The sequence below is a fragment of the Ramularia collo-cygni genome (genome assembly GCF_900074925.1).
Source record: "Ramularia collo-cygni strain URUG2 genome assembly, contig: RCC_scaffold29, whole genome shotgun sequence".
Lineage (NCBI taxonomy): Eukaryota > Fungi > Ascomycota > Dothideomycetes > Mycosphaerellales > Mycosphaerellaceae > Ramularia > Ramularia collo-cygni.
This window is the reverse complement of record NW_019716283.1, coordinates 64,714-90,528: the sequence shown is the minus strand read 5'-3', so window position 1 is coordinate 90,528 and position 25,815 is coordinate 64,714. Positions and strand designations below refer to the sequence as shown.

Genomic DNA, 25,815 nt, shown 5'->3' with positions numbered 1-25,815 from the left:
ATAATACTTATTAAGTAGCGTACGCTCTATCCCCCGTCTTTACGTAGTTATACCTATAAAGCGATAAAGGGTTGCCCCTTTACTAAAATCCTCCTTTAACCCCCTTTCTATAGATAATATTCCTTTCTTTATACGAATATATACGATACTATATCTACGAGTCCGCTTTATACCGATAAGTTTTAAGAAGTAAGCAAAGAAAGTATAGAAGCGTATATACCCTACTTAGCCCTAATTCGACTATATAAAGTGTATACTAGATAATAAGAAATATTACTTCTACGGCGATTATAACCTAATACCGCCGGTACCTTCGAATAAACCGATTATACGGGCGACACTAATACCGCTACGGATAAATACGCTATCCTTAAGCACTATACTAATTATTATTAACTCTAATAAAAGCGAGATATTAGACGACGAGGTTCTTAACGGATATATTAGTAGGAGCCTCCTAGATAAAGCGTAGCTTACTAGTATAAAGGTAACCTATATACGATAGATTAAGATCGAAAAGGAAGCGGTAATAAATCTACCGAAGTATAAGTACTATATAGGTAATCTACCCCCTAGCTAACGGTCGAAGAATAGTATTATAAAGGCTATCTCTATAATAGTAACCGTATAAGTTAGGTTTATTATTACGATTGTTATTACGAGATACTATATTACCCTAGATAATCTAGATAAGATACTAAAGTAGAGTAGGTTAAAGAAAGGTAAAGGGTTCTTTAAGTATACTATATATATTATATACTATTATTACATTTGTCTATACCGCTATATAATTAATCGCTAATAGGATATAGGAACGCCTAAGGATATCGCGGTACCGGATTATAATATTAAGGATATAGTAGCTGCTATTCGTAGCTTCGGTAATAAACCGTATATTACTAAGGAGATAGAATATCCGGATAACACCTATATATATATTATATAGTCGTATAATAACCGAGATAGGCCTATTTAACCTCTAAATGCAGACTTTAAAGATAGGAAGCTAAGTCGTATCTTCCTAAACGATATTAATATAAAGGGCTAGCTATCTCGAAAGTAATATAAGGTGTTCCTTATCTTTAAGAGACGTTCTATATCGTAGCCTACGGATAACCTATTATACGAGGCTAAGGTTAATACAAATCTTACTAAGGCTACTACTACTCTAAAGAGTAAGGGCTCTTAGAAGAAGAAGAAGAAGATAAAGTAAGAAGTTAAGGTAAAGTTAAAGCTAGTAGTTAAAGTAGAGCCGACCTTAGAAGTATATATATTATCTTTYTATATAAACGTTAGTAGATAAAGTCTAATACTAAATTCGATAGGAGAGTAAAGAGTAGGTTAATACTACTATAGAGTATAACGCTACTAATAATAGTAACGACGAGTCGCTACCTTCGTTTAGTAAGATATTTATATATTTCTAGCCTATATAATCGTAAAGATAGCTACTTACTTAATTATAAATTAAGGGAGAGCTAGAAATTAAGGGAGAGCTAGGAACTAAGGAAGTAGAGTAATAATATCCTACCTTAGGAGGTTTAAGCTATAAGCGGACGATCTCGAAGGTTTCGTAATTATCTAAGAATATAAGTAAACTACCCGCAAATTATACGCGTAATCGGTCGAAGCGTCGTTAATCTAAAAGGTTGCGATAAGAATAAAGATAGTAGGTACTTCGTAAGTTTAGAGAGGAGTTATTTTTAGTAGTTTCGTTCGTTTCTTTAATAGATATCTATATAGTACTACTTTAATAGTCGTAAACGTATTATACGGGCGTATATCTATTTCTCGATCTATCTACTATATAAAGGGAGTGCCTAATATATAGTTATAGATATAGGCTTTAGACAACTTTACTTCTACGATTAATCTATCGATTAGGACTATATTTATATATTAGATAAAGAGGCTATATCGGAAGCGCCCGTATAATAACTAAAAATCACCGCTAACCTCTCGGAACGGTTATATTCCGAGGTAGCGTAAGTAGTATACCTTAGTTCTACTAAAAAAAGATTATTGCAGAGTTGTCGCTAAAAGCGCACCGTAGTGTAACTAAAAAGTGCGTTGCGTTGCACCGTCGATCCTCCACACGGGTGACACTTCGCCGATCCTCCAGCTTGACTGATGACAGTCATATATATGAACAAACAGCAGCCTGCACCCACATGCAGCTGATGACCTCAACTTGAAATTCCCTCGATGGAGACAACATGAAAGACGAAATTCAAGAGAAGGCGGCCTTGGAGGCTCTCGGTCAAACAACAAACATTACCGGTGTTGTCGACTCGACCACCACCCCAAAATCCGCCGAGAGCGACGACAGCAGCAAAGCAGCAACCAAGGAGAACGTCGAAAGCGAAGAGGTCAAAGGAAGCCTTCGCGACTATGCTCGTATCTTCACCTTTTCAGATCGACTTGATCGCTGTCTATATACAGTGGCGTTGCTCTGTTCTGTGGCGTCTGGTGCGGCATTACCTCTGATGGTTTGTTGATCGACTCCATCATGGTCACTCGGTTCGCTGACTTCGCCAAATGTATTTTAGACGCTCGTCTTCGGCCAATTCACGACAGACTTCAACAATTTTGCAACAAATCGAGTCTCAGCCGATGAGTTCAGAGATCGTGTCGATCACTTCACTCTATACTTTGTGTATCTGTTCATCGGGCGACTGGCACTGGCCTATACATCCAATGCAAGGCAACCCTCTCACATCATGAGGTTGTATTTGCTGACCATGTTAGGTGTTGATAAACATCGCCGCCACTCGAACGACACGTGCCCTTCGTCTGGCTTTTCTGGAGTCTACGTTGAGACAAGAGGTCTGGCATTTCGACAATCAAGCCAATGGCTCAGGTTAGTGGTATCATCCTGGCAATTTCAGTAGTCTCCTGGACGTTCAACTCACACACGAGGATTGTAAAGTCGCCACGCAGGTCACCACCAATGGATCACGAATCACCCAGGGCATATCCGAAAAGCTTGCTCTTCTTGTGCAAGCAATCTCGCTTTTCTTCTCTGCTTTCATAGTCGCTCTCGCGGTCCAGTGGAAACTAGCGTTGATTACGATGAGCGTCATACCTGCATTAGTCCTGGTCGTTGGCCTCTGTGTATCAGCCGATGCGGTTATCGAAGCTCGAGTAATTAGGATTTATTCAGCGGCGGCAGTGCTGGCCCAAGACGCCCTAAGTTCAATCAGAACTGTCAAGGCCTTTGGTGGGGAGGGGAAGATTCTGCAGAGTTACGACGCCTTCCTCGCGCAAGCTCATACAGAGGGCAACAAAAAGTCTCCTATCTATGTTGTGTTGTTTGGAGTTGAAGTGAGAGCGTATGGAGAACCATTTTTGGAACCGAGTGCTGACTATTGGCTTAGAACTTCCYTGTTTTGTCCACGACTGCTCTTGGTTCGTTGAAACAGTGGCTTCGCCTTGGACACTTTGCTAACACCTCCAAGCCTTTTGGCAAGGCTATCGCATGTTTGCAAGCGACGAAATCCTCAAAGTTGGTACCGTTTTCACGTAAGTGTCGGATGTTGCACCCGGGAGTTATGGCTGATGTTATCCTCAGCGTTGTTCTATCTGTCTCCATCGCGACCACGTCAATCTCCCAGATAGCACCTCAGCAACTGGCCATCACCAACGCGTCATCGGCTGCATCGGAGCTTTTGGCCTCCATCGACAAACAAAGCCTTCTTGATCCTCTATCAGCTGATGGGAAACAACCGGCTTCTGTCGCTGGACAAATTGAGATCCGCAATCTCACTTTCGCTTATCCTTCCAGGCCGTCTGCTCCAGTCCTCAGAGGACTTGACATCTCTCTGCCAGCAGGGAAGACCACGGCGCTGGTTGGACCCTCAGGCTGCGGAAAGTCCACGTTGATCGGATTGTTGGAGAGATGGTATCAGCCTAGCGGAGGGGACATCACCCTAGATGATTGCCCCATTGAGGATTACAACGTCAAGTGGCTGCGCAGCACAGTCAGGCTAGTGCAGCAGGTATGACCATAGAAGTTGACTTGGCACTAGTAGACCGATAAGCTGACAAGTATTAAAGGAACCTGTCCTCTACCGGGGTACGATTTATGAGAATGTTGCAAAAGGGCTTGTAGGAGACCAAAAACAGGCGCCCATTGAGAAACAGAGGCAACTGGTGGAGGAAGCCTGCAAACAGAGGTATACGACATACGATGAGTAAGGTAACGAATGCATGCTAACGAAAGTAGCAACGCACATGACTTCATCATGAACCTACCAGAGGTAAGTCGACTCTCATGAGAACGGAGATCTTTTGGCAGCTGAACCACTATCTGTAGGCATACGATACCCAAGTTGGAGAGAGAGCATCGATGTTGAGTGGTGGCCAACGGCAACGGGTTGCCATTGCGCGGTCCATCATCTCCAACCCGAAAGTTCTACTTCTCGACGAAGCGACATCAGCACTTGACCCCACAGCAGAGAGGGCTGTTCAAGATGCCTTGGATCGCGTCTCGGCAGACAAGACTACTCTTATAATCGCCCACAAGTTAGCTACCGTCAAGGCAGCAGAAAACATCGCCGTTATGGCCGAGGGAAAGGTGGTCGAGCAGGGAACTCATGAAGAGCTGATTGAGAGAGGCGGTCTGTACGCCGCCATGGTCCAAAGTCAGGATCTTGGCTCAAAGTCAGGCGACCCGGATCCTGCCGTGGAGGACGATGATGAGACTCCCAACCTGGAGCCCACAACGTCACTAGAAAGGACGAAGACCGAAGCAGACCCTGTGGCTGCCGTTGAGAAGCTCACTGCAGGGACGCTTAACTACGGCTTAGTTCGATGTTGCTATTTGCTGTTCATGGAGAACTATCGCGAACTATGGTGGTATGTAAGGCTATGCGAAAGACTACTCCAACTACTGACTCTTTTTCAAGGTGTTATCTCATATCTATCATCGCATGCCTGGTCGCTGGAGGATACTATCCTGCACAGGCGATCTTGTTTTCCCATCTCATCAATGTTTTCACCATCGAAGATCGACAGCAAGCGCAGGATCGAGTCAACTTCTTTGCGCTCATGTTCTTCGTCCTTGCTATCACGAGCTTCACGGCATATGCTTTTATTGGTTGGACTTGCAATGTGATCGGACAGACTGTGACGCATCGCTATCGGAAAGAATTGGTTGAACGATTCCTATCATTCGATCAAGACTTTTTTGATCGTCCTGAAAGTGAGCCTGGTGACCACCCTCCCTTGACGTATCTTGTACTGACTGCGAGCAGATTCTTCCGGAAACATCACTTCTAAGCTCTCTTCTGTCCCGAGCTCTCTCCAGGAGCTCATCTCCGCCAACATTCTACTCATTTTCATTGTGCTGGTCAACATTTGTGCTTCCTCCATCGTCGGCATTGCATTTGGTAAGTCTTCATACTTTGGGGTCGATGCAGAATTAACATTCTTGCAGGATGGAAACTCGGCCTTGTCGTGGTGTTCGGTGGTGGACCATTTCTGATTGGATCTGGATATGTCAGGATTCGAATGGATCAGAAGCTGGAGGCTCAGGCCGGAGAGCGTTTTGCAGAGAGCGCAAGTCTTGCCACTGAGGCTGTGACGTCCATTCGAACTGTCGCTTCACTCACTCTGGAGTCAGAGATATTGGAGGAGTACTCCAAATCGATGGACCTCATCGTGCGTTCAGCAACACGAGGCTTCCTCTTCACCATGGTACCCTATGCCTTGTCGCAATCTGTCGACTTCCTGGTGCTTGCGCTGGGGTTCTGGTATGGTAAGTTACTTTCCACTTCTGTTGGTTGGAGAAATACATGTTGATGGCCTCTTCCAGGATCAAGACTCTTGGCAAGCGGCGAGTACTCAACGACTCAATTCTTCGTGGTGTTCATCGCAGTCGTYTTCGGCTTCCAAGCAGCAGGTCAATTCTTCGGGTACTCGACATCGATAACAAAGGCCGCCGGAGCTGCCAACTACATCCTCTGGCTCAGAACGGTACAGCCTAAGATCGCAGAAACCACAGAGAACATGCGAAAGGGTCCTCCTGACGACGACTGTCCGCTCGAACTGGCGGATGTTCATTTCAGGTATCTCCAGCGGAACGCTTCGCGAGTTTTACGAGGCATCAGCATCAAGGTTAGTTGAGGTTAGATTTGAGGTAAAACACTCACTGATGGTGATTGTCACAGATTGAGCCGGGAACTTATTRTGCCTTTGTCGGTCCTTCAGGCTGTGGTAAGCTCAATTCCAACCCCATCGTTGCAAATGGTCTGACAGTACTCCAGGCAAGAGCACGCTCGTGGCACTGCTTGAACGCTTCTACGACCCGATCTCCGGCTGCATCATGCTTGATGAGGAGAACATTGCCAACATGTCACCCCGACTGTACCGCAGACACATCTCAATGGTACAACAAGAACCTCCTCTATACAAAGGATCAGTCCGGATGAATATCTGTCTTGGCCTTCAACACGAGCCTACAGACGAAGAAGTACTGGATGCATGTCGGCAAGCCAACGCATTCGATTTCGTTACTTCACTTCCCGAGGGACTAGATACAGAGTGCGGTTCCAAGGGCTCGGCTTTCAGTGGCGGCCAGAAGCAACGATTGGCAGTAGCCAGAGCTCTCATTCGTAAGCCGAATCTGCTTCTGTTAGACGAGGCAACAAGTGCACTGGACACACAAAGCGAGCGAATCGTTCAAAAGGCGCTCGACGCGGCAGCCTCCAGCCGAACTACCATCGCGGTGGCACATCGGCTTAGTACCATTCGCCATGCGAGTGTGATCTTTGTCGTTGCAGAAGGCAAGATTGTGGAGTCTGGTACGCACGAAGAATTGCAGGCGCTGAGAGGGCGTTATTATGCCATGTGTTTAGCGCAGAGTCTGGATCAGGCATGATCTTGCTCGTTTTCGGGAAGGGGAACTCCACTCACACGGTGTTCAATTCGACAGTACGCAGCTCAATGAACAATTGTAGAAAGGCAGTCGGGCATCTCATGACATTCCACGGAACTAAAGTCATTGCTGTTCTCCCACATTCCAGTTCCTGAAGTTCGACACTGTCAGGTTTCTCGAGCGACAGAGGCCGTCCACGTCGAATGCTGTAAATACAGCCGTAGCAGTTTGGTACATCTCTTTCCTCGGGGAACAGGCAATTGTAGGTCATCGAAACGACTGCCAGAGGGAGCACATCAACCGTCTCCGGGCTTTCATCTTTGGACCGTTTTAGAGGACTTCTGTCCACTGATCGAAGTCCCCATGGCCAGAGACGTTAACCTTGCTAGGTCATGGATCTCTACTAGTAAGCATGCCATTTCATTGTGCTGATTTGCTCACAATTCCACTGGCGTATTCAATTGAGGGCTGCTTGAGTAGGTTGAGGGTGGGCATTAGCCAGCGTGGGCGGTGATCTGAGCCGAGCAGCGATGGAACGTACAGCTCGCTCCTCTGCGAAGCGATTGCAGGGTAAAGTGTCTGAGGGGGGGCAGTCGTAAGCCTCGCTGCATATCCCCAACCAAACGTAGGATTTCTTATGCTCATGACAATTCGCATGCCAGTGATGGCAATCGAAGCGCTCGCTGTATCTTTGATACTGATGCTGCGCAGTATTCGGCACGCTGTCGAACTCTAAATTCGGCTGCCTCACCTCAGCTTCGAGCTTTGGCAACTCTTCTCTCTGCACCTGCTTTCGCACCAGGCTAAACCAAAAACCAACCCCCCCCCCTCTCTCCTCACTGCGCTGGCGCTTCTTCCATAACATATCTAATGGCAATGGAGTGATGCACGCCACACAGAATCATCGCTGGTGATGAAATGTAGGTCGACTGCAGCTTCATTTTCTCAAACACCCAAAACTTCACAAAAAATATCGACAAACAGACTTCACTGCGATGCAGCTCGAGGCCGCCTCCGCTTCAATCAGACCGAGTTCTACCCAAACCCCACTCAATTCCGCTCTTGACTGAGAAGCATTGACGACAATTTCCGCCACCGCGAGCATCGACAAGCAGGGATTGCTGCACAAGCCAACCACCACTGCACCTCGACAAGCAGACTTCACTGATGCACAGCAAGACCGCCTCCGCTGCGTTCAGACCGAAGTCTAAACAAATGCCATCAAGCGTCCGCTCTCAACTGAGGGACCTACAACCCGGTTACACATCAAATCCAATCAACCTGATGCCGAGCACTGCGAGACCGACTCCAATGCTTCACTTCTCCACAAGATCTTGACATGTAAGRCTTCAATACTCCGCGCGCGATACTTCCTTCGCTGCATTCAGACCAGAGTACCACATTCCGCCATCGCCAGCGTCGACCGCAGGATCCCACCCGCGTCATGCAAGCCGGATCCTACCACAATGCCACTAGATACGCGGTGCAGAAATCTCCGCTTCGATTTCGAATCAACACCACCGACAAGAAAGATTCAATTGTGAAGTGTCGCGAGCTCAGACTCCGGCGCGTCCATACCAATCCACCTTCAATGCCATCATGACAGAGCCTGACCGCCTGTCCCTTCGCCAATGACCACATCAACAATCCAGACTCACTGCGAAGCATCGCGGGCTCGGCCTTGCAAGCTCACCAGTCCCAAGCGCTCCACCWGATGCGCAGTGCACGACTTCATCAAATAAAATACCAACAGCGACAAGCAAGCCTTCTGCGAAGCATCACAGGTCAAGCCCTGTGCTCTCCAGTCTTCCGCTATCAGCTGTCAATCAAAGGCATACATAATGGTCCCACGATTCGAGGTCAGTTCGCAGCCAATGCCTTGCTTTCACGATACTCGCAAGGCCAACCCAATCGCACATCGCGGGACGGTTCATTCATGATGCGCGCACGGACTGTCGGAGACTTCGCAGTCTATCAGATCCATTGCGACGCTATCGATCCAATTACAGCAACTCAGTCGACAAACCCTCGGTCCGAAGCATGTCCAATCCACAGCAATCACGCTTCTGCCGCTACGTCGCCGAAGACGATTTGCTCGAGTCGATCCCTACTCGTGGCGAAAGCGCCCCTTCCGCTGCTTAGCCAGACATGTCTCCTTCAAAGTGGCTGCCCATCCGACATCTTCAGCATGCTTGCTTCAAGCCAAAGGCTGACTCAACCTGTCCAACATTTCTGCTCTACTCTACCTTTGGCACATCCACTTCACTCGCGTGGGTGACTGCTCATACCTTCAAACTTCTGGACTTTCAACATGCGCCAACCCGCCACTTGTCTGCTCGACCGCACTGCCTCGACTGCATTACAGCCATGGCACTTCCACGTCGTCCAGAATTGTGCCCCATAATGCTCCGCGCGTCCACCAGATCTACTGCATCACCAATTCAGGGCGAGAAGCGCACTCGAGCCGCATCCCGACAACACGCGTTTGTCTGCCCAATCCCAGCCTGCTACATTGCTTCGCTGGCAGCATTTCCGCCTCTACGATTCATCAGCCTCAASCGCACACCGATGCCTTTAATACGAGATCCTGACGTTGGAAGGACCTCTTCGAAGTATGACCCCTGCCATCGTACGCAACATGCTCAGCGACCACCATTGCCACGGCCCTGGGACTTCGCACAAGAGTTGAACTTCCACTGGGACTTTCGCATCTTCAGGAAAGGCATCTCGACACGTACACGACTGCTCATCCAAGTCGTCCAATACTTCAGCGGCATTGAATACCGTTGCTGTTTCCGTAAACGTCGTTTCAGAGAGAACAAAACGGCCATCAACATATCCCATCCGATCAGCTTTGAACAAAGACAAGCCCGCCGAGACAGCTCATTGACTGCCATCTCCGCCAACTTCGAGCCCGTGAGCGTCACTGCAAGCTAAGACCCCCCTTCACGCCGATATGCCTTACCTTCACAATCTCCGACCGACAATCGCGTTTACCACAACGAGCCTTGCCGTTTTGGCCATGAGAGTCGCACACTGGTCTGGTACATCTCGCCAGCCTTCAATCTGACAATTCGCACCAAACGTCCTTGTTAAGTGCTCGAATCGACAAGGTCCGCCCAGCCGTTCTTTTCACAACATGACCAAAAGCACTTGCCTTTTGCATATTCGGCATCGGCAACGAGCATCTGCATTGACATTGCATTTGACATTCATGCAGCCTCCGCAGTTCTCAGCCGGAGCGTGGACGAGCTCGCCGCCGCCGTCGCAGCAACTAGTCGCACACTTGGCTTAAGCACATCTCGCTCAGAAGCTCCCGCACGCATTGTCGTGGCCAACAAGCTTCTCTCGCAAAGCGTCGCCAAGACTGGCTCCTGCCGTGCATTTCGGCTAGCCTACAGAAACGCAACATCACCAAGGGCTCGAACGAACCGTAAGGCCCCAACATTCGAGAGTTACGTGTTACAATGGGATAAGACAAGGTTGGGAGTGGAGGGGAGGGTGGGAGAGGACCCCAGGCTCACAGTTCGTTGCCCCAAGTCTTGTAGCTTCCGTATACTACAATGAGGGCCTCAATCTGTGTAAATGTCATAACTGCTCCACTGAGTTGACACCGTAAGTGACAACAATGCTTCGCCTCGAAGCTACATTACAGTTGTCTTCTACGTAGTCCGTAGTACTGTACCTTTGCTTCCCGTCGGAACAAGCCAGTCGGCTTTATTGGCTCCTCTGACTTGCAGTGACATTGTCGCCGTAGGTAACGGCTAGAATGCGTCAGGTCGCGCCTACCTTGTGAGCATCCGGGATCTACACCACCAGGACATCTGCGTTGGACGTGAAAATAGGTTCAAGTCGATACCTCGCGCCATACCATTTCCGTGCCTCGGAGTCGAATCCGTAGTCCAAAGGTCCGAAGGCCCTCGCCTATCAAGGACAACGCCAACCAAGTTGGAACAATCACGCGAGCACACTCGGACCGTGCTACTCCCGCAGACATAGATCTACCCTACTGTGCTAGATCGTGTTCAAACGGCGGAGAGCTCAATTTTATATGGCCACGCGTACATGAATCCGGACGCCAATATTACGTCGTATAAATTGCGAGAGGCTTTGCGGTCGGTATCTCAAGGGCCAATGCCTGCGAGGAAAAAAGGTACCGTCGGCTCGAACCATTTTTGACAGGATGTACTTTCAGCTTCAGAGCTGTTTGCAGGGGTTGTTTTGAAACTAACAATCTCGGGGCGCAAATCCGATCGCTGTATTGACTGGGGTTGCAAGTCGTGAACGTGGAAGTTTGCAGGCAGACCCCGGCGGCTTCACCAACAATAGCTGATGAAATCATGGGACTTCATGATGTGCTTTTCCATCATTGATGATGCCAAAGGCAAATGGCTATATACAATTCGCCACAGCTGCCATGCAGAGAGCTATGCGGAGAGGGTGTAGGGGAAGCTTTCGCGTCTATCTCGACTGCAGGTGTGCAGTAGCTTGGAGCTATTGTTGTATGGTATTGGGGCAGACGCAGGGAAAGATGCCGTTGCGAGAGTGTCGCCATTGCCTCTCAGCATTCCAGAGCGTGAAATTGAAGGGGAGATTGAGTATGTAGGATGCGACGGACTACCGGCAAGCATTTCTAGTTCGTAGAACAGGTGCCGGGTAACCATCAACGCCGGCCTTTGTTTCAATTAATAACTTGCTTGGACGCGGCTTGCACGGGCAAGTTAGGGCAGGCTTGCGACATTAGCCTGAACGAGCTCCTCCGGCATGCTTTTGGAGCAGGTTGGCTGGAAGGTGATACAATGGCCGAGGAGGACGGGGCATGGTGCTCGAGACTGCCCCGCTGGGCCTACTGGCGCCTCAGACGCGGACTGCTGCTGGTGTTTGCTGCACAGAGTGTCGGATGAGAGGCCTTGGGCTTGGCTGGGCGGGGGATTTCTCTCTGCCCAGTGCCCAGTGCCCAGTGCCCGATGCCCAGTGTTATGTACGAAGCTGTGCGTGCACAGGAGCGCGATCTGGTCACCCCGGCTTTACGAGACTAGTGCAAGCGTCATCGTGAAAGCCCTCGGAACAGTGGGGGTGTCGTTCAATTCATTGATTGAGGTTTTGGCTGGCCGACGGTGCTGCATCCGGCGCCACGGCTTATCGGGTCTCACAGCGCAAAAAGCAAGGCGTTGCCGTTCTTCGCCCCTCTGTGAGACCATATTGTGAGACAAACGCATCTTGGTTGAGGTAGCGAGTGGTTTGTTCGGTTCGAGGTTTGGAGGTGCGCAAAAAAGATTGTCATCCATTGAGCTTGCAGGAATCCACCGGTTAAGCTTTCAAAAGCGGCTGACAGCACCAAATAAACCTTGCTGGTCTCCCTTTGCTGTGGGTCTGCACATTCTCTCCTTGAGACGGACGATAGGTACGGCCGCTCTGGTCAACGCTCAGCTCACCAATTCACTCTGCCTTTTGCACCACCGCCAACACCTCAACACCATCTCCTCTTCCTCCACGACCACCACCTTCGGTCGGTCACTCTCCCCGGCGCTGGACTCGTGCAGTGCGCCTCTCGCTGGTTCCGTGCATCTTCCCGACGCGGGTTCTGCCATTCCATCCCCCCCGTCGTGACGTCTCCGTTGGAAGCGTCCACAACACCCCAACTTGCTGGTCAAGAGCGCGCATCTCTCATACAGACTCGTTACGTTCCTCACGCAGTAGCGACATCGCCCTCCCTGGCCATCTGCATCGCGGTGACCACCAGCCAACCCGACTCCGACTCCTGGCCTGATCGCTCCTCGATTCGCCCACGCGCCTCCCCTCCAAGTAGCACCGATAGGCCGCCTCGCATGAGTTTCTGCCAGATCATACGCCTCTCCACTGCGCTTTAATCCACGAATACGCGTGTGACGACGACGTTCCGTGCCCAGTCGTTGACCCAACTCCCTCAGAAATGAGCGCGAGACTACACAACATGCTTCCCTTCCGACGATTATGCCTAGGCCTGGCTCTCTTGAGCTCAGCGCCTTTCACCTCTGCCATTACGCAATCATACTGCTCGAGTGAAAACACCGGGTCGGACTTTAGTGCAGGTGCGTCGGAACGCCAAAATACGCGCGTAGAGATGCCTCCCAGCTAACACACTTGCCAGTCACCGACATCTACCAGTCGAATGGAGCCTGCTCAGACCAATGTCGCAGCGAATACGCCTTCGCAATTGTCCAGTACCAGCAATGCTGGTGCTCCAATTACATCCCTGCTACACAAGACGACGTGAGCAGTTGCAGTCAAAATTGCCCTGGGTTTCCATCAGAAAGCTGCGGAGACGCAGGATCGGGCCTCTATGGATACATTCAACTGGACATCGCTCCGTCCGGCACCGCTGGAGCTGTTGTCGTGAGCAGCTCTTCTTCTCGGCAACAACAGCAGGTATGTCCTCCATCCTCGCGTGACCTTCTGGGCGGACTCGACCATCATCGAGGCACCCTTACGTGACATGTCCAGTGCCTTCTAACTTGATGGTATTCCCACCTTATTCCCACCTTATTCTCTTCTTCTACCGTGCTCTTGCACATTTACAGGCATTGCGGCCGGTTTGTGGTCCTGCTTGAACAAAGTTGACGGCTATATGCAGTCCTCATACTCTCCGTCTCCGTCGCCAACTCCATCGCCCACCAGCCAGGAGCCAGACCCAAGTACTGTGAGTAGCACTGTGGTCCAAACAGTGACCCAGAGTATCAGCCTGACCATTCAAACCACGGCTATACAAACCATCCAGACCAGCGAAAAGCCTGTATGCGTCGCACTTCTCATCACGCACTTCATCATCCCCTAAACTAACCATGTCACCACACCCACTCTTCCCCACACTCGCTGACCATCAATTTTTGGTAGACTCCCCGTCCTTCCCCGAAGCCAAGCACGTCCAGCCAGCAGCAGTCAACACCATCGGCGACACCAGTGACGAGCACGATCAAAACTACCATCGCTGGCCAGGTGGTGACCCAGACTGTTACTTCGACACCCACAGTAGTCGTGGGCAACGCCAATAGAGACAAGGTCGAGATCTCTAGACAAGACGGTCTGTCTGGAGGCGCTGTTGCAGGAATCGTGATTGGTGTCGTTGCAGGCTTGGCCATCTTAGCGGTCGCTGCATTCCTCCTCTGGCGACGGAAAAACAGCGAAGGAGCCGATGGTGCTGCTGCAACATCAAGCTCCAAGAAGAATATGACCAGGAACGTGAGCGTGCTTAGCAAGGCCGGCTTGCTCTCAAGGGGCGCTCAACCGAGCATGGGAGAGAGAGATCAAGATGATGCCTACATGGCCAATGGCGGCAACAGCGTGCGCCACYCCATGCTGTTTGGACCGGGCGCTGAAGGCGTCAGTCCTACCAGCCCCCTCGGGAGCAGCCATGGGGAAAGTTCCAGCAGCAGGAGGCCAAGCAAGCCCATGGTTTACGATCAGCGGCTCAACCCTTCGGTCCTGTTTTCCAACAGCGAAGCAAACGGAAGCCGCATTTCGATGCAAGATACTCAGGACTACAGTCGACCACTGGGCATCGCGAACCCGGACCCGAGACCCAGTTTCGAATCTCGTAAGAGCAACTATCGCGCATAGTGTCTTAATGTCACCTGTCATATATATTCGCTTTGACGAACTCACGCACGCACATGCATTTAGCGAATGGCGTTTTTATTTTGGGATATCTGGACGCTGCACACACCAACTCTGGTCTTGGATCAGTGCACAAAGCTCCAAACATTTCTTCACCGCACATAAACTTTTTTGGGGGCCGGCAGAGAGGTCGCGTGTCACTTTTGGGAAAGTCTACGCTTGGACACCACGACTGGACACCATGACAAACTAGAGGAGGGGGAAATTTCAAGCTGGCACGCTACGTAATTATGTTTGTATTGAAATGGACATGATTCTTTGCTCCGTTGATTTCATCTCCAGTGAAAGCGGCGTTCCAAGGATGTGGTTCACGTGTAGCGGGGGGATTGAGGGAACATTCTGTCTCGAAAACGACCGGCGCCTTATCGCGGAGCACTGGTCTAGGTCGACCACTCTTCTCGGCTTTATATGCTCGGAAGTCTCTGATCCATTGGGAGAGCAGATGGTGAGCTTGGGTACTCTTCTGTATTCCTCGATGACAAAGCTTACCAAGGTACTTGTGCATTTGATCTTGCTTCAAGCAGCTGCAGACAGAAGGTATCGAGAACGAAGGTGCTCTCTGCAGCAAGATTATCACTCTCGACCTATCACTCAGAGGTTTTGTTTGGGTGGGCTATTCGACCACAAAGTCAACTAGGTCACATTTACAAGTCTATCGCCATGCTATGCTGGGTTCGAGTTGTCACTCCAGTACCAACCCAACGACGGTCACAGTTCGACAAATCATGTGTTGCCGGTCGTCGTTGGTCATTGGAGCGAACGTCAGCCGTTTCACTCAAACATGCGCTGCAATGGCGTCTTTTCAAGACACGGTTCGAGTGAAAAATTACCTACTAGCTACATGTAGGTGGAGTCTGATGAAGTTTGGTTCCGGGGAAATCGATCCATTTTAGGCAATCGCAATTGCAGGAAAAGCTCCATTTACATGAACTTACACACGCATGCACACAAGTCAAGCCTTCCAGAGCTGATTCGATGCGGAATCGATGGGAGACACCATCTCCGAACGCAGCTCCCCGCTGCCTTGAAGTCTCGAGAAGGAAAGTGCGTTTTGCTCTTTGCATTTACTTTCACAGTATAGGATTTCCCAAGGGAGTTCCGGCATAAGCACCCACAAGATGCGAGCTTCACAGATGCGGCCTTTGCGCATTGGAATGACGTTCCATCCACCTTCGCCGATGCCTCTACCATCGGAGACTGTGTAGACAAAGCAAAGACCAAGGTATGATACCTAGTGCGCTGAGTAGCCCAAGCTGAGTCCTTATTCCTGGATAGATGATACTGCAATACAACAAGATTCCGACTGCACCTTTAGTGGACGCTGGCCAGTCAGTCGTGCGTCAGATTGAAGAGCAGAAGGCAAGGCATTGACCCAGCTTGTCTCGTATGGTTTCAGCGAGTCTCTTGAATGCAAGCAAAGGCCAAGGCAAAAGCCAGCTTTGCATGGATTGAAATACGCATCGCGTGTGTGACGTCCCTCGAGACAAGCTGGCGATACCCCTCCTGTCTGGTCATTCCACCACTAAGATATCTGCTAGTCTGTTTTTAAGACACCAGAGAGGAGCGTCCTGTCATCCATGTTCAAACGCCATACCCTTGAAGCAAGTCCACCAGGTCCACTGTTCATCATATTGGCGTGGGAGGTTCCTCCAAAGGCATTAGTTCACGCAACAAAGTGATGAGCGTCGACGAGCTGTGCGCAATGATCCAAGAACTGAGAGGCTGGTCCCAAAGTCAGGACCTTGTTGTGTAGAGCTTTGCCGATGGTCGAGAGTACACAATCTCAATCATTGGTACCGACATGGAGGCATGCGAGCTGGCCGTCAGCGAGTATGTGTGGTTGGCGAAAGGACCTGCCCTAGAGGTCCCAAACTTTCTGACCCACGACCTGAAGATGAGATTTTTCTGGGAGCATTGCGATGGTGTCAATGTCGACCCGGAGAAAGATGGTGAAGCCGCAGAAGCTGGCCGCGTCGCTTTAGATGCCCACCGAGCGCTGAGGTGTTGAGAAGTGTCGCGTATCGATGTGAGGTCTATCGGGAGGTCAACTCAAGTACTCGAAGTAAGGAAATGTGACTCTCATGTATAAACTGCAGCTGATGAATGGGGGAACTAGGTCAATTCTATTGCGGGTATCCAGCCAGGATCCTCGGATTTGCCGCGCGCGGCTGTTCGAGAGGGATGGACGTATTCAAGGCTGCTTGAGGTGGTTCTGAAGTTGTGCCTGGAACACATGTAGGCAGATGAGGACTTGTCCTGTGAGTTGATTGTAGCAAAATGGAACAGGCCAGAAAGGAGAAAGAGCGGTACCTATCGAAAACCTTTCATGAGCTCTTCATTCACTGCCCTGGATTTAAGCCTCTCATGTCGTGAATGTCACTCGAAACGACGACTGTCATTTCATAGGAGGGCACTCCAGGATACCGACAACTGCGAGAGCGATGGCGAGACAAATGAACAGCGACGCCGCGAGAACGGTGAGCTCTTCGTGATCCCTTCGCCACAACGAACCAGCCTCTCGGGCATATAATATCGCTTGAAGATCAGGGTTATTGTCAATGGCACTTCACAAGCGACCGAAATGGCAGATTGAGTTTTCTTCTCTTTTTGAAAAAGGCTTGGATATCGCTTACATGACAGTAGATATCTCACCAGCTCCTCGGGGGCATAGAGGTGGCGTCCTTCCAGCCAAGGGTCGGTGAGAGTGAAGGCTACCGGCTCTCCACGAAGTGAAGTAACGACAACACTCGCGAACAGGTACTGTAGCTACAAGCTCAAAATTTGCGGCCTTGCGGAGAGTTCACCGGATAGAATGTTCCTCAATTTTACCGGGCGTTAGGCGCCCTTTCACGCTTTTTTTGTAGAAGGAGACACATCATACCACCAGCCCTGTCATGAAAAGAAAGTAGACTGAGTCGGACGCCGAACGCGCCGCTACAGCTCGCAGCATGGTCGCACACGATTTGTGGAAAGGTTCCCGGGGCGATGCTCGCACGTTGGAACACTGGCTGTTAGGAATCGATCGCTCCGTTTTCCTTCCAGCATTATCAGTCGAAAGGCAGCGATCGTAAACTCCACTTGGTTCGAAGTCGGTGCAGAAGTCGCACCGAGTTCGCGGCTCGGCAGATGGCCAAGCTAGGGTGTACCATGGGCCTGATTCATGGCAATTGTAAGCTCGTGCAAGGCAGACCTCATGCGCACTCTCCTGCCTCCCTCTCCGCCTAGATATAATAAATGGCAAATGCACCCAAGCACCTTTGTACCCATGCTACCGATCCCACCGTTGGAAAGTGTCGGTCATGGCGTAGCAGAGCTGTATCGACGTTGAGGTTGGAAGCATTACCGCAACGGTGGCTTGCCGAGGACCTGCACGACGCACCTGTCGCCGTGTTGCTCGCTGGGGACGAGGGAAGCTTTTAGTCTTCTAGAGTGCAGAAGCGCGATGCCCGCCTCAGGGGAAAAAGTCGTCGGCGAACAAATTGGCGGCCAGCACTCTTTCAAAGTTCGGCGAAGGCTGCAGGAACAAGACAGTTCTTTGATCAATGCAAGCTAGGATCCACTCGAGTGTGTGCTCGCTTCCTTGCTTGTTATTGCTGCCCAAGACGCGACCGCGGGCGCCTGCTCGCAATGGAAAAAGCTCTGCACCAGGTTTTGGGGGTGGGAAGTGGAGGAAAGAAAGCTGTTGGTTGCGATACCTGGTCTTGCCACACTTGCCTTAACAGCGAGGAATCGTGGATCGTGGGAAAGCACGAGCAAAGACCGCGAGGATCAGCGCGGAGTTAGGTTGATTGACCAATGGGGGATGTCTCCTGAGCTGGGTAAATCCCGAGCCACCAGAATTCTCCCTAGCGCTCCCGCTTCGGCATTTTTTGTTGACAGGGCAAAGGACTGTTGTCCTGTCCGAGCGCATCCTTTCGACCCATTCGCAGACCGTCTCCTCCTTACCGTCCTTGTCCACAGCAAACACGCCCCGTCGACATTTGCCCAAGTCACTATTTCGTGGCTGCCTCTCTCACAGGATCGGGCATTTGACACCGTCAGCTACACATGCGCGCCAATCACCAACACCAAATCTCGAAAATCTGGGGAAACCATCCAATCCAAACGCGGGCCACCACAAGGCAACCCCTGCGAATCACAGACCCACCACACGGTCACACCAATCGTCACATATCCGGATCCTGGCACCATCACCGCCAACGCTGCCATCCACCACTTCTTCTTCTTCGCTCCTCCACCACACTGGGAATGTCTTGACCGCCTTTTGCTACATTGCGCCTATCTGGCATGTGACTGTCACGAAACATGTCTTCCCTTGGTTCTGAAGCGAATCACGGCGGACCGCCAGATGTCTTACCCGCTTCGCAATACCTACAAGAGCGGTTGCAGGAGCGTCGCGCGAGGAACACGCGACCCAAGCGTGTGAGACAGTCTGACTTTGGACCGCGACGAGGCCGCGACGATGATATATTCCTCGCCGAAGCCGACGACATTCACCACACTCGTCTGTACGACAGCTCGCCATTAGCCGCCATGAGTGCAAAGGGTTCCGACTCCGGGCACGGCAGCAGCAACAGACGGCGCATGATGGGCATTCGCGACATGGATGGGGAGCTAGATCGATTGAACAAGCAGAATTTCGCACTAAAGCTAGAGATCGATCACCGCCGGGATCATGCACAGAAGATGCAGGAGCAGCTGGACAGTATGCGCGAATTGATTGATCGTGCGGAGAGGCTCGAGACTGAGCATGCCGAGCTCCTGCGCATCAATTCACAGCTGGTGAATGAGTTGGAGAAACGTGACAAGGCTGTGGAAGAGGCCATGGACATAATATGTGATCTTGAGGAGCAGAACAACGAGTTGGTCGAGCGCAACAGCAACACCAGGCCATCAACTGCTCATGCAGATTCTGGGTATGCCGGAACGGAAATGCCAGAGCACGACTCTCCTTCTTCTCGTCCTGGTGCCGACACCCGGCCAAAGTCTCCCACCATCAATGTACGCCAACCATCGCTGCCAGCTTCTGCYGCCTCCAAGAAGCTTCAAGGTCTTCTCAACGATCAAACACCTGCACGGGCGAGGAGAGAGCCGAATATCCTGAGCGAGCAGAAGCCTAGCACACACGCTCTACGCAGCGTGTACATGGAGAACGCAAAGCAGCTCCACTCGGTGAAGAGTTTCCAATCGCTGCTTTCGAGGCAGGAGAACAAGCTTGACGAGGATCTCGACGATGCTCTCAACTCTCCACGGCTGAGTGTGCTGAGCGAAAGCAGCTTCCCGTCCATCTACAGTCCCAAGCAACAGCTCAGTCCGGATCGTTTTGCTTGGGAAGATGCGATTGACGACGATACTGCTTCACCATCAATCCGTACGCGTTCGCAGCCACGACAAGATAGCATCAAGCGAGTCAGCCAGTGGATCTCAGAGCGAGATGCTGCGGAAACTACCCCGTCGAAATCGAATCACATCTCATCCCCACTTCAGCTGAAGATGGATGAAGATATGCCACCGCCGCCTATGCCACGCCATGCTGCTCTGCAGAGCCACTACCACTCACTCAACAATGCTTTGTCTGAAGTTGCAGTTTGCTCGCCGGAGTTCCTCAGACAGCCACATCGTCTCGATCTACATGAGCCTTCGGGGGCACAAAGACGAAAGCTTGAGTCATCGCGCCCACGACCGATGAGTCTTATTGGTCCCACTCCAGGGTCGCCGCTTCTGCCTCCCACCCCTGATAGCGTCAGCACGCGTATGCTCCGTGCGTCGAGGTCTAGCATCATCGGTGAACGAAGCTTACTAGACATTACTCCAGCTGTCGTGAGAGGTTTCGATGCTCTCGAGCCTGGCATCCGGACTGCTCCAAAACAGATGAGGTCTTCGGTCGAGTTGAGTAGTGCTTATAACAGTAACGTGGGGCACCGTCACTCGATCGCCGCGCATGGTATTGGCGTTGATGAGAGCTCTGAAGACGAAGATTTTGGTGAAGCAGATCGCCTTTCCGCAAGCGCGTGCGACTTTGGCATTGAATACGATGGCTTCCCGGACGGGAAAAGTATCAAAATGGGCACTCCCAGCCGATTCTTCAAACATCCACAGCCACCTGATATGTTTAATCTCAACAACATGTCTCCGCCACAGGCCGCAAAGGTTAATATTCCATCACCGCGAAGGCGGCGGTCTAGCGATCAAATCTACAGCAGTCTCACCAAGCCACGGATGGTTAGGGTAGAGACAAGTCCGACTCTTCTCGGGACACTCGGCCGTATGGTCAGCGGGGGAGGAAAGGCGTCGGCAGAGAGCATTGCGACTCCACGCTCGACACGCTCAGGTTCCTCCGGCAACCGTACCATCCACCCTAGCGAGCAGCAACTTGGAGCTATCTCCCCCGACGTTGTACATGCGCGACAAGTTCTCACCCAGAGCCTGGCCTCGCCATCTCCATCACGCACTGCAGCATCTCCTGCGAGAACGTTTGGACAGAAGACTCAGAATCTCTTCCGGCGCTTGAGCAACAGCCAAGGAAGCGATCGCGAGGGCCGGGAGAAATCGCCATTACCCACATTGACTCAATCACCGGCATCTGTCTACGCCGACAACATTCCAATTGAATTGCGGCGACCAATGACCAGCAACACCGATCGAACGACGCGAACCACGGCCACTGGTCCATCAGATCATCGAGTGCCAAGCAGCCGGGATCTCGAACGACCTTCACTACAAGCGCGCACTTTCACGGAGCCGGGCAACGCTCGACCACCATCGGCTTCTGGTATCACGGCTGCTGAAAGGGAAAAGCGAAACATCTTCAAGCGCAGCAACAGCCTTAAAAAGGCAGCCCCCGAAGCAGGTGTTGCACCGGAGACCCGGCGTAGAGGCAGCATTAGAGAGGTTGTGAGTACAGCACGGCGACCTTGGCGATAGACCATTCGCACTAGATCTGTTCATTCGCTGTTCAGCTACAGCGGTGGCAGCTATCCTTCACGATGAGAAACGACGCAATAGGGCACGAAGAATGCTCTTTACGATCTGATGAAAAGCGGTACTCTTTTTCCTGTACATCTAAAATTGTAATACTACGACAGCGAACGAGTGCGTGGTACGAGTCACCATGACTCTAGATATGATCAGTATGAACACCCAACATGATTTAGATCCCTCCCTAGCAGCAGGTCAGTATTCCCCGCATGGATTATAGCAGATAGCTGACACGACTGGTTCCTTTTGAACGACTAATTTTCTTCACTTGCGTCGTTCCACATAGCTTTGTGCTATCAACATGAGTCCCTCCACACGGATACGTTTCCGCTCCTACAATTTTCACCACCCGAAACTTCTCACTATCGTCCATTCCCATGGCCTTGCGGTCAGGCGTCAATCGCTCCAAGTGGTTCGCCTTGAAGTCAGCTTCATCCCACCAATCGATCTCAATTGGCATGTCCTTTTCGATGTACGTATCCACCAGCTTCTGGATATCGTCCTTCCACTTTCCTTCTATCAAGCCCGTGAATTCACACGATGCCGAGTCCGGGAAATGTGATGCTTTGATTTCATCGAAGCCTGGGACGCTATGCTCCAAAGTATGTCTCACTGCCGCTCCGAGAACGTGGCCGGCAGAGTGATAGCGCGAGTACAGCAGTCTTTTCTCCGCGTCAATATTCTGTGTGATTTTCTGGCCTGGATGGAATATTGAGGATGGGGTTTGGAACCGGCCGAAATGGAATACTAGATTGGGTTCGGTGGCTGCCATTCGTACGAGGTGTACATCGAACTTGTCTCCGGATTCTCCTTCCATTACACCTTCGTCAGAGGGCTGCCCACCTCCTTGAGGGTGAAAAATGGTTTCGTCTGTGATGACAACGTGATCGTCTTCTTGACTTTGTTTGGAAAGAGCCTTGTCGGCGGGCTCAAGAGAAGAAAAGACCTTGACAGCTGTGACCGCAGCTTGGAAAGTGGAAAGCTTGCCATTGCGCTGGTATATCAGAGAAGTACGTTGCATGTTGATATTGCTGCGAGCATAACCCATTGACAGGCCCCGGAAAGCCAAAATATGTGTGGAGTCTCAATCCCACGCCATTGTTGATGATAGGGCGTGCGTTTGAGATCTGAGATAAAGTAGACACTGGCGGAGATAAGATGCTGCACGGCCAATCGCCGGGCAACTAACGTCATATGAGCTCCAGGCAAAACGGCTACTTTTGGTTCCCATTCCCTTTCACGACCTTTTCTCTGCAATTGCAACAAGGCTGTTCAGCAACTTACAATGGCTTCTCCCACTGCAGTCTTCAGGTCCGGCGCGACCGCTTTGATTACAGGAGCGGCATCGGGAGTTGGCCTCTCCGTTGCGAAGCTTTGTGCTGCGCACTCTATGGACCTCATTCTTGTCGACAACAACAGTTCAGCGCTTGCTTCCGCCAAATCAGCAATCTCAACCAAGGGAAGCGTGGAATTCCACACGATGGATGTCGGCTCCCTGTCCGACTGGGCAAGCCTCAAAACGAGCGTCGAGAATAGCGGCAAGAAGCTCGACTTCTTGCATTTGAATGCAGGAATTGGTTTGAACGGTAAATGGGACGACAGTGCCTACTTCCAGAAGATATTTGAGGTCAATCTGTTTGGCGTCGTRAACGGTCTCAACACGTTTGTCTCTCACTTCGAGAACAACACCGCGGACAGGAAGGCGATCGTCGTCACGGGATCCAAACAGGGAATCACGAACCCACCCGGTAACCCTGCTTACAATGCGTCCAAATCTGCGGTCAAGACTCTTACGGAGCACCTATCCTTTGATCTGACCAAGTCAAGTCCCAGCACTTCGGTGCATCTGCTTGTCCCAGGATGGACATTCACGGGACTGACCGGAGGCGGCGCCACGAAGGAGAAGCCCGCGGGTGCCTGGGCCCCTGAGCAGGTGAGAGGAATACTTCGACGCACAGGGGATGCAAATCTTTTTATGCTCCGTACTAATACCGAATGCCCGTAGGTCGCTGACTACCTGTACAAGAAGATGGATGGATCCTTTTATATCATGTAAGTTGCCACACGAGATGTTGGAGGCACATGGCTCTTCTCGAACCACGCCCCAATCTCAGTTTAAAGGATTTGAACTCGTGCTAATCCGTTCAGATGTCCTGATAATGATGTGGACGAGGAAACGGATCGCAAGAGAATGACCTGGACCATGGGTGACGTTGTTTACGACAGAAAGCCACAAAGTCGATGGCTGGATGAGTTCAAGGAGGAGGCAACGGAGACTATGAACCAGATGAAGCTTGGCGGGAAGCAGGCGGGTAGCTCGTGCTAGAGCTTAAACTTTGCAACTGTATTTTCTGGTGGCCTCATGTATTCTCTATATGCATGGACACCGCCTAGCAGTCAATTGCTGTTCTACAGCAGGCGCTTCGATATGACCTCCTCAGTCGTCGCCACCAGATCTTCAAACACTTTCCTAACATACTTCTCCTCGGCAAGTGGATTCGCAGCCACAACGCGAATTGCACTGACGCCGTTGACAACGGTAGAGGTGAGGAAGAACTCTTTCCGCTCATCTATCAGGGCGAAAACCTCCATAGTGATCTCATTCCTGGCCTTTARCGTCGCATCACTGGTGTTGGACTGGGAAGGAAGCTTGCCGGGGTCTTCTATCTTCTCTTCGTCGGCACTGTCCTTAGCGCCCAATTGCGGATTTTGCGAATTGCGAGTATTGATCGTCAGAACCGTGAGGGCGAAGTCCGGAGGTGATAGTATACTGAACAGATCGCTCCTGCCTCTCACAAGATCGGCGAAGAGGTTTCCCAGAGCGATGTGATGTCTTATATGTTCTTGCAGGCCTTTGATACCCCAGGTCCTCACCACGAACCAGATCTTCAATGAACGGAATCTTCTTCCAAGCGGTATTTGCCAGTCCCGATAGTCCGTAACAAGACCGGTTTCGGTGAATTGGTTCTTAAGATATGATGGTGTAATGCTCAGGGCATCGGTGAGGTCTCGTCGGTTCTGCACATACAGACAGGAAGCATCGAAATTTGTCAACAGCCACTTGTGCATGTTGAAGTCGAATGAGTCCACAAGTTTCATTTGGTGCGAGAGGTGCTGGTATTCTGGAAGAACAAGCGCCGCGCCAGCATACGCGGCATCGCAGTGGATCCAAATATCAGGATAGTCTCGCGCAACATCGGCAATGGATGCAAAGTCGTCCACTGCGCAAGTAGCGGTGGTCCCGATCGACACTGTCAAATAGTATGGATGTAGACCCTTTGCTAGCAGCTCTTCAATCTTTTGGCGTATGTTCTGTCCTTTCATGGCATACGCATCAGCATGGTGTGTGGCAATGCTTCGAAATCGAGTTCCTGCAATCGTTGCTGCTTTCTGGGAGGATGAATGTGCCTGATCTGATGCCAAAGCTACAAGCTTGGAACGTATCTCGCATGATCTGTCTTCAATCTCCTCTACATCTTTTAATCCTTCACGTTCCACTTGTCGGCGTATGTAACGTTCACGAGCAGCCACCATGACGGTGACAATGGCTTCTGAGGCAGAACCTTGAATGACACCACCACCAGCTTCTTTCGAGTGGAAAGCGCTCGGTAGGTCAAGTGCCTGAGCCATCCAGTCCAGAACAATGGTTTCCAGCTCGGTCACAACTGGAGAGCAGATCCAATTGAAAGCAGGTGCGGTCAATGCTGCGCTCCACATCTCGCCTAGCATCCCAGGATATGTACTACTCGCAGGGAAGAAGGCCATGAACTTGGGACTCTGCCAGTTGGTCATTCCGGGCATGATTGTTCGCTCGATATCCTTCTCAATATCCTGCCATGACTGGCCAGTTTCCGGTGGTGATGCTGGGAGAAGTTTTTGCAGATATCCTGGCGAAATTGAGGGCAAAACGGGTCGTGAAGACAGTTCCGAGTAATACTGCTCAATTTCACTCGTGACTGAAGCCGCAGCGGTCTTGAATTGCTCTCCCGTCATACCCATTGGTGGCACCGTACGATGGTCARGCCCGGAGTCGCCATAGCTTTCGCCATTTGTCCCGTTTACATTTACCATTGTCGGAGTCGTGGAGGTCCCTTTTCGGCTTGCTGCGTCGAACTATCGAACTTGTAGTAGTGGTGAGAATTGCTGTCTCCGAGCGTCCTTTTATCTCTGGTCGTGGACGTCGGTGTTTGACAGCGGAACTCTAGGGACAACGGAACACTTGAACGGAATGACTCCGATTTCCGCTGTGTCTACACTATTTCCCAATTAGGGAGGTACTGCCACTAGCCTCTAAAAGGGACCGTAAG

At 50.9% G+C, this 25,815-nt stretch overlaps 6 protein-coding genes; 4 read left to right on the top strand and 2 right to left on the bottom strand.

The window, feature by feature from the left end:
- Positions 1-2,216: 2,216 nt before the first annotated feature.
- RCC_11316 (related to multidrug resistance protein) lies at positions 2,217-6,880 on the top strand (the record flags this gene model as incomplete). XM_023776537.1 has 16 exons in its annotated part: positions 2,217-2,489; positions 2,550-2,699; positions 2,749-2,860; positions 2,930-3,324; positions 3,378-3,408; positions 3,459-3,522; positions 3,572-3,998; positions 4,057-4,175; positions 4,226-4,259; positions 4,316-4,857; positions 4,908-5,203; positions 5,256-5,390; positions 5,438-5,758; positions 5,816-6,117; positions 6,171-6,216; positions 6,267-6,880. 16 exons carry the CDS (start codon positions 2,217-2,219, stop codon positions 6,878-6,880), a joined length of 3,861 nt encoding a protein of 1,286 aa, XP_023632305.1.
- A 5,929-nt stretch (positions 6,881-12,809) lies between these two features.
- On the top strand, positions 12,810-14,473 carry RCC_11313 (uncharacterized protein; the record flags this gene model as incomplete). 7 transcript variants are annotated; one of them, XM_023776531.1, is made up of 4 exons in its annotated part: positions 12,810-12,948; positions 13,008-13,285; positions 13,491-13,556; positions 13,751-14,473. In XM_023776531.1, the coding sequence occupies 4 exons, from the start codon at positions 12,810-12,812 to the stop codon at positions 14,471-14,473; spliced, it is 1,206 nt and encodes a 401-aa protein (XP_023632299.1). The 7 variants fall into 7 exon arrangements, with proteins under 7 accessions (XP_023632299.1, XP_023632298.1, XP_023632300.1 ...); XM_023776530.1 differs by having other exon boundaries at positions 13,491-13,649; XM_023776534.1 differs by lacking the exons at positions 12,810-12,948; positions 13,008-13,285 and adding exons at positions 13,375-13,377; positions 13,635-13,649.
- A 4,362-nt stretch (positions 14,474-18,835) lies between these two features.
- RCC_11307 (uncharacterized protein) lies at positions 18,836-21,454 on the top strand (the record flags this gene model as incomplete). Its single annotated transcript, XM_023776529.1, has 1 exon — positions 18,836-21,454. One exon carries the CDS (start codon positions 18,836-18,838, stop codon positions 21,452-21,454), a length of 2,619 nt encoding a protein of 872 aa, XP_023632297.1.
- A 268-nt stretch (positions 21,455-21,722) lies between these two features.
- On the bottom strand, positions 21,723-22,529 carry RCC_11306 (probable alanyl-tRNA synthetase; the record flags this gene model as incomplete). The annotated part of the gene is made up of 1 exon (XM_023776528.1): positions 21,723-22,529. One exon carries the CDS (start codon positions 22,527-22,529, stop codon positions 21,723-21,725), a length of 807 nt encoding a protein of 268 aa, XP_023632296.1.
- A 264-nt stretch (positions 22,530-22,793) lies between these two features.
- On the top strand, positions 22,794-23,834 carry RCC_11305 (related to 20beta-hydroxysteroid dehydrogenase; the record flags this gene model as incomplete). XM_023776527.1 has 3 exons in its annotated part: positions 22,794-23,441; positions 23,514-23,560; positions 23,657-23,834. 3 exons carry the CDS (start codon positions 22,794-22,796, stop codon positions 23,832-23,834), a joined length of 873 nt encoding a protein of 290 aa, XP_023632295.1.
- Positions 23,835-23,917: 83 nt separating this feature from the next.
- On the bottom strand, positions 23,918-25,579 carry RCC_11304 (related to aromatic-L-amino-acid decarboxylase; the record flags this gene model as incomplete). Its single annotated transcript, XM_023776526.1, has 1 exon — positions 23,918-25,579. One exon carries the CDS (start codon positions 25,577-25,579, stop codon positions 23,918-23,920), a length of 1,662 nt encoding a protein of 553 aa, XP_023632294.1.
- Positions 25,580-25,815: the final 236 nt, after the last annotated feature.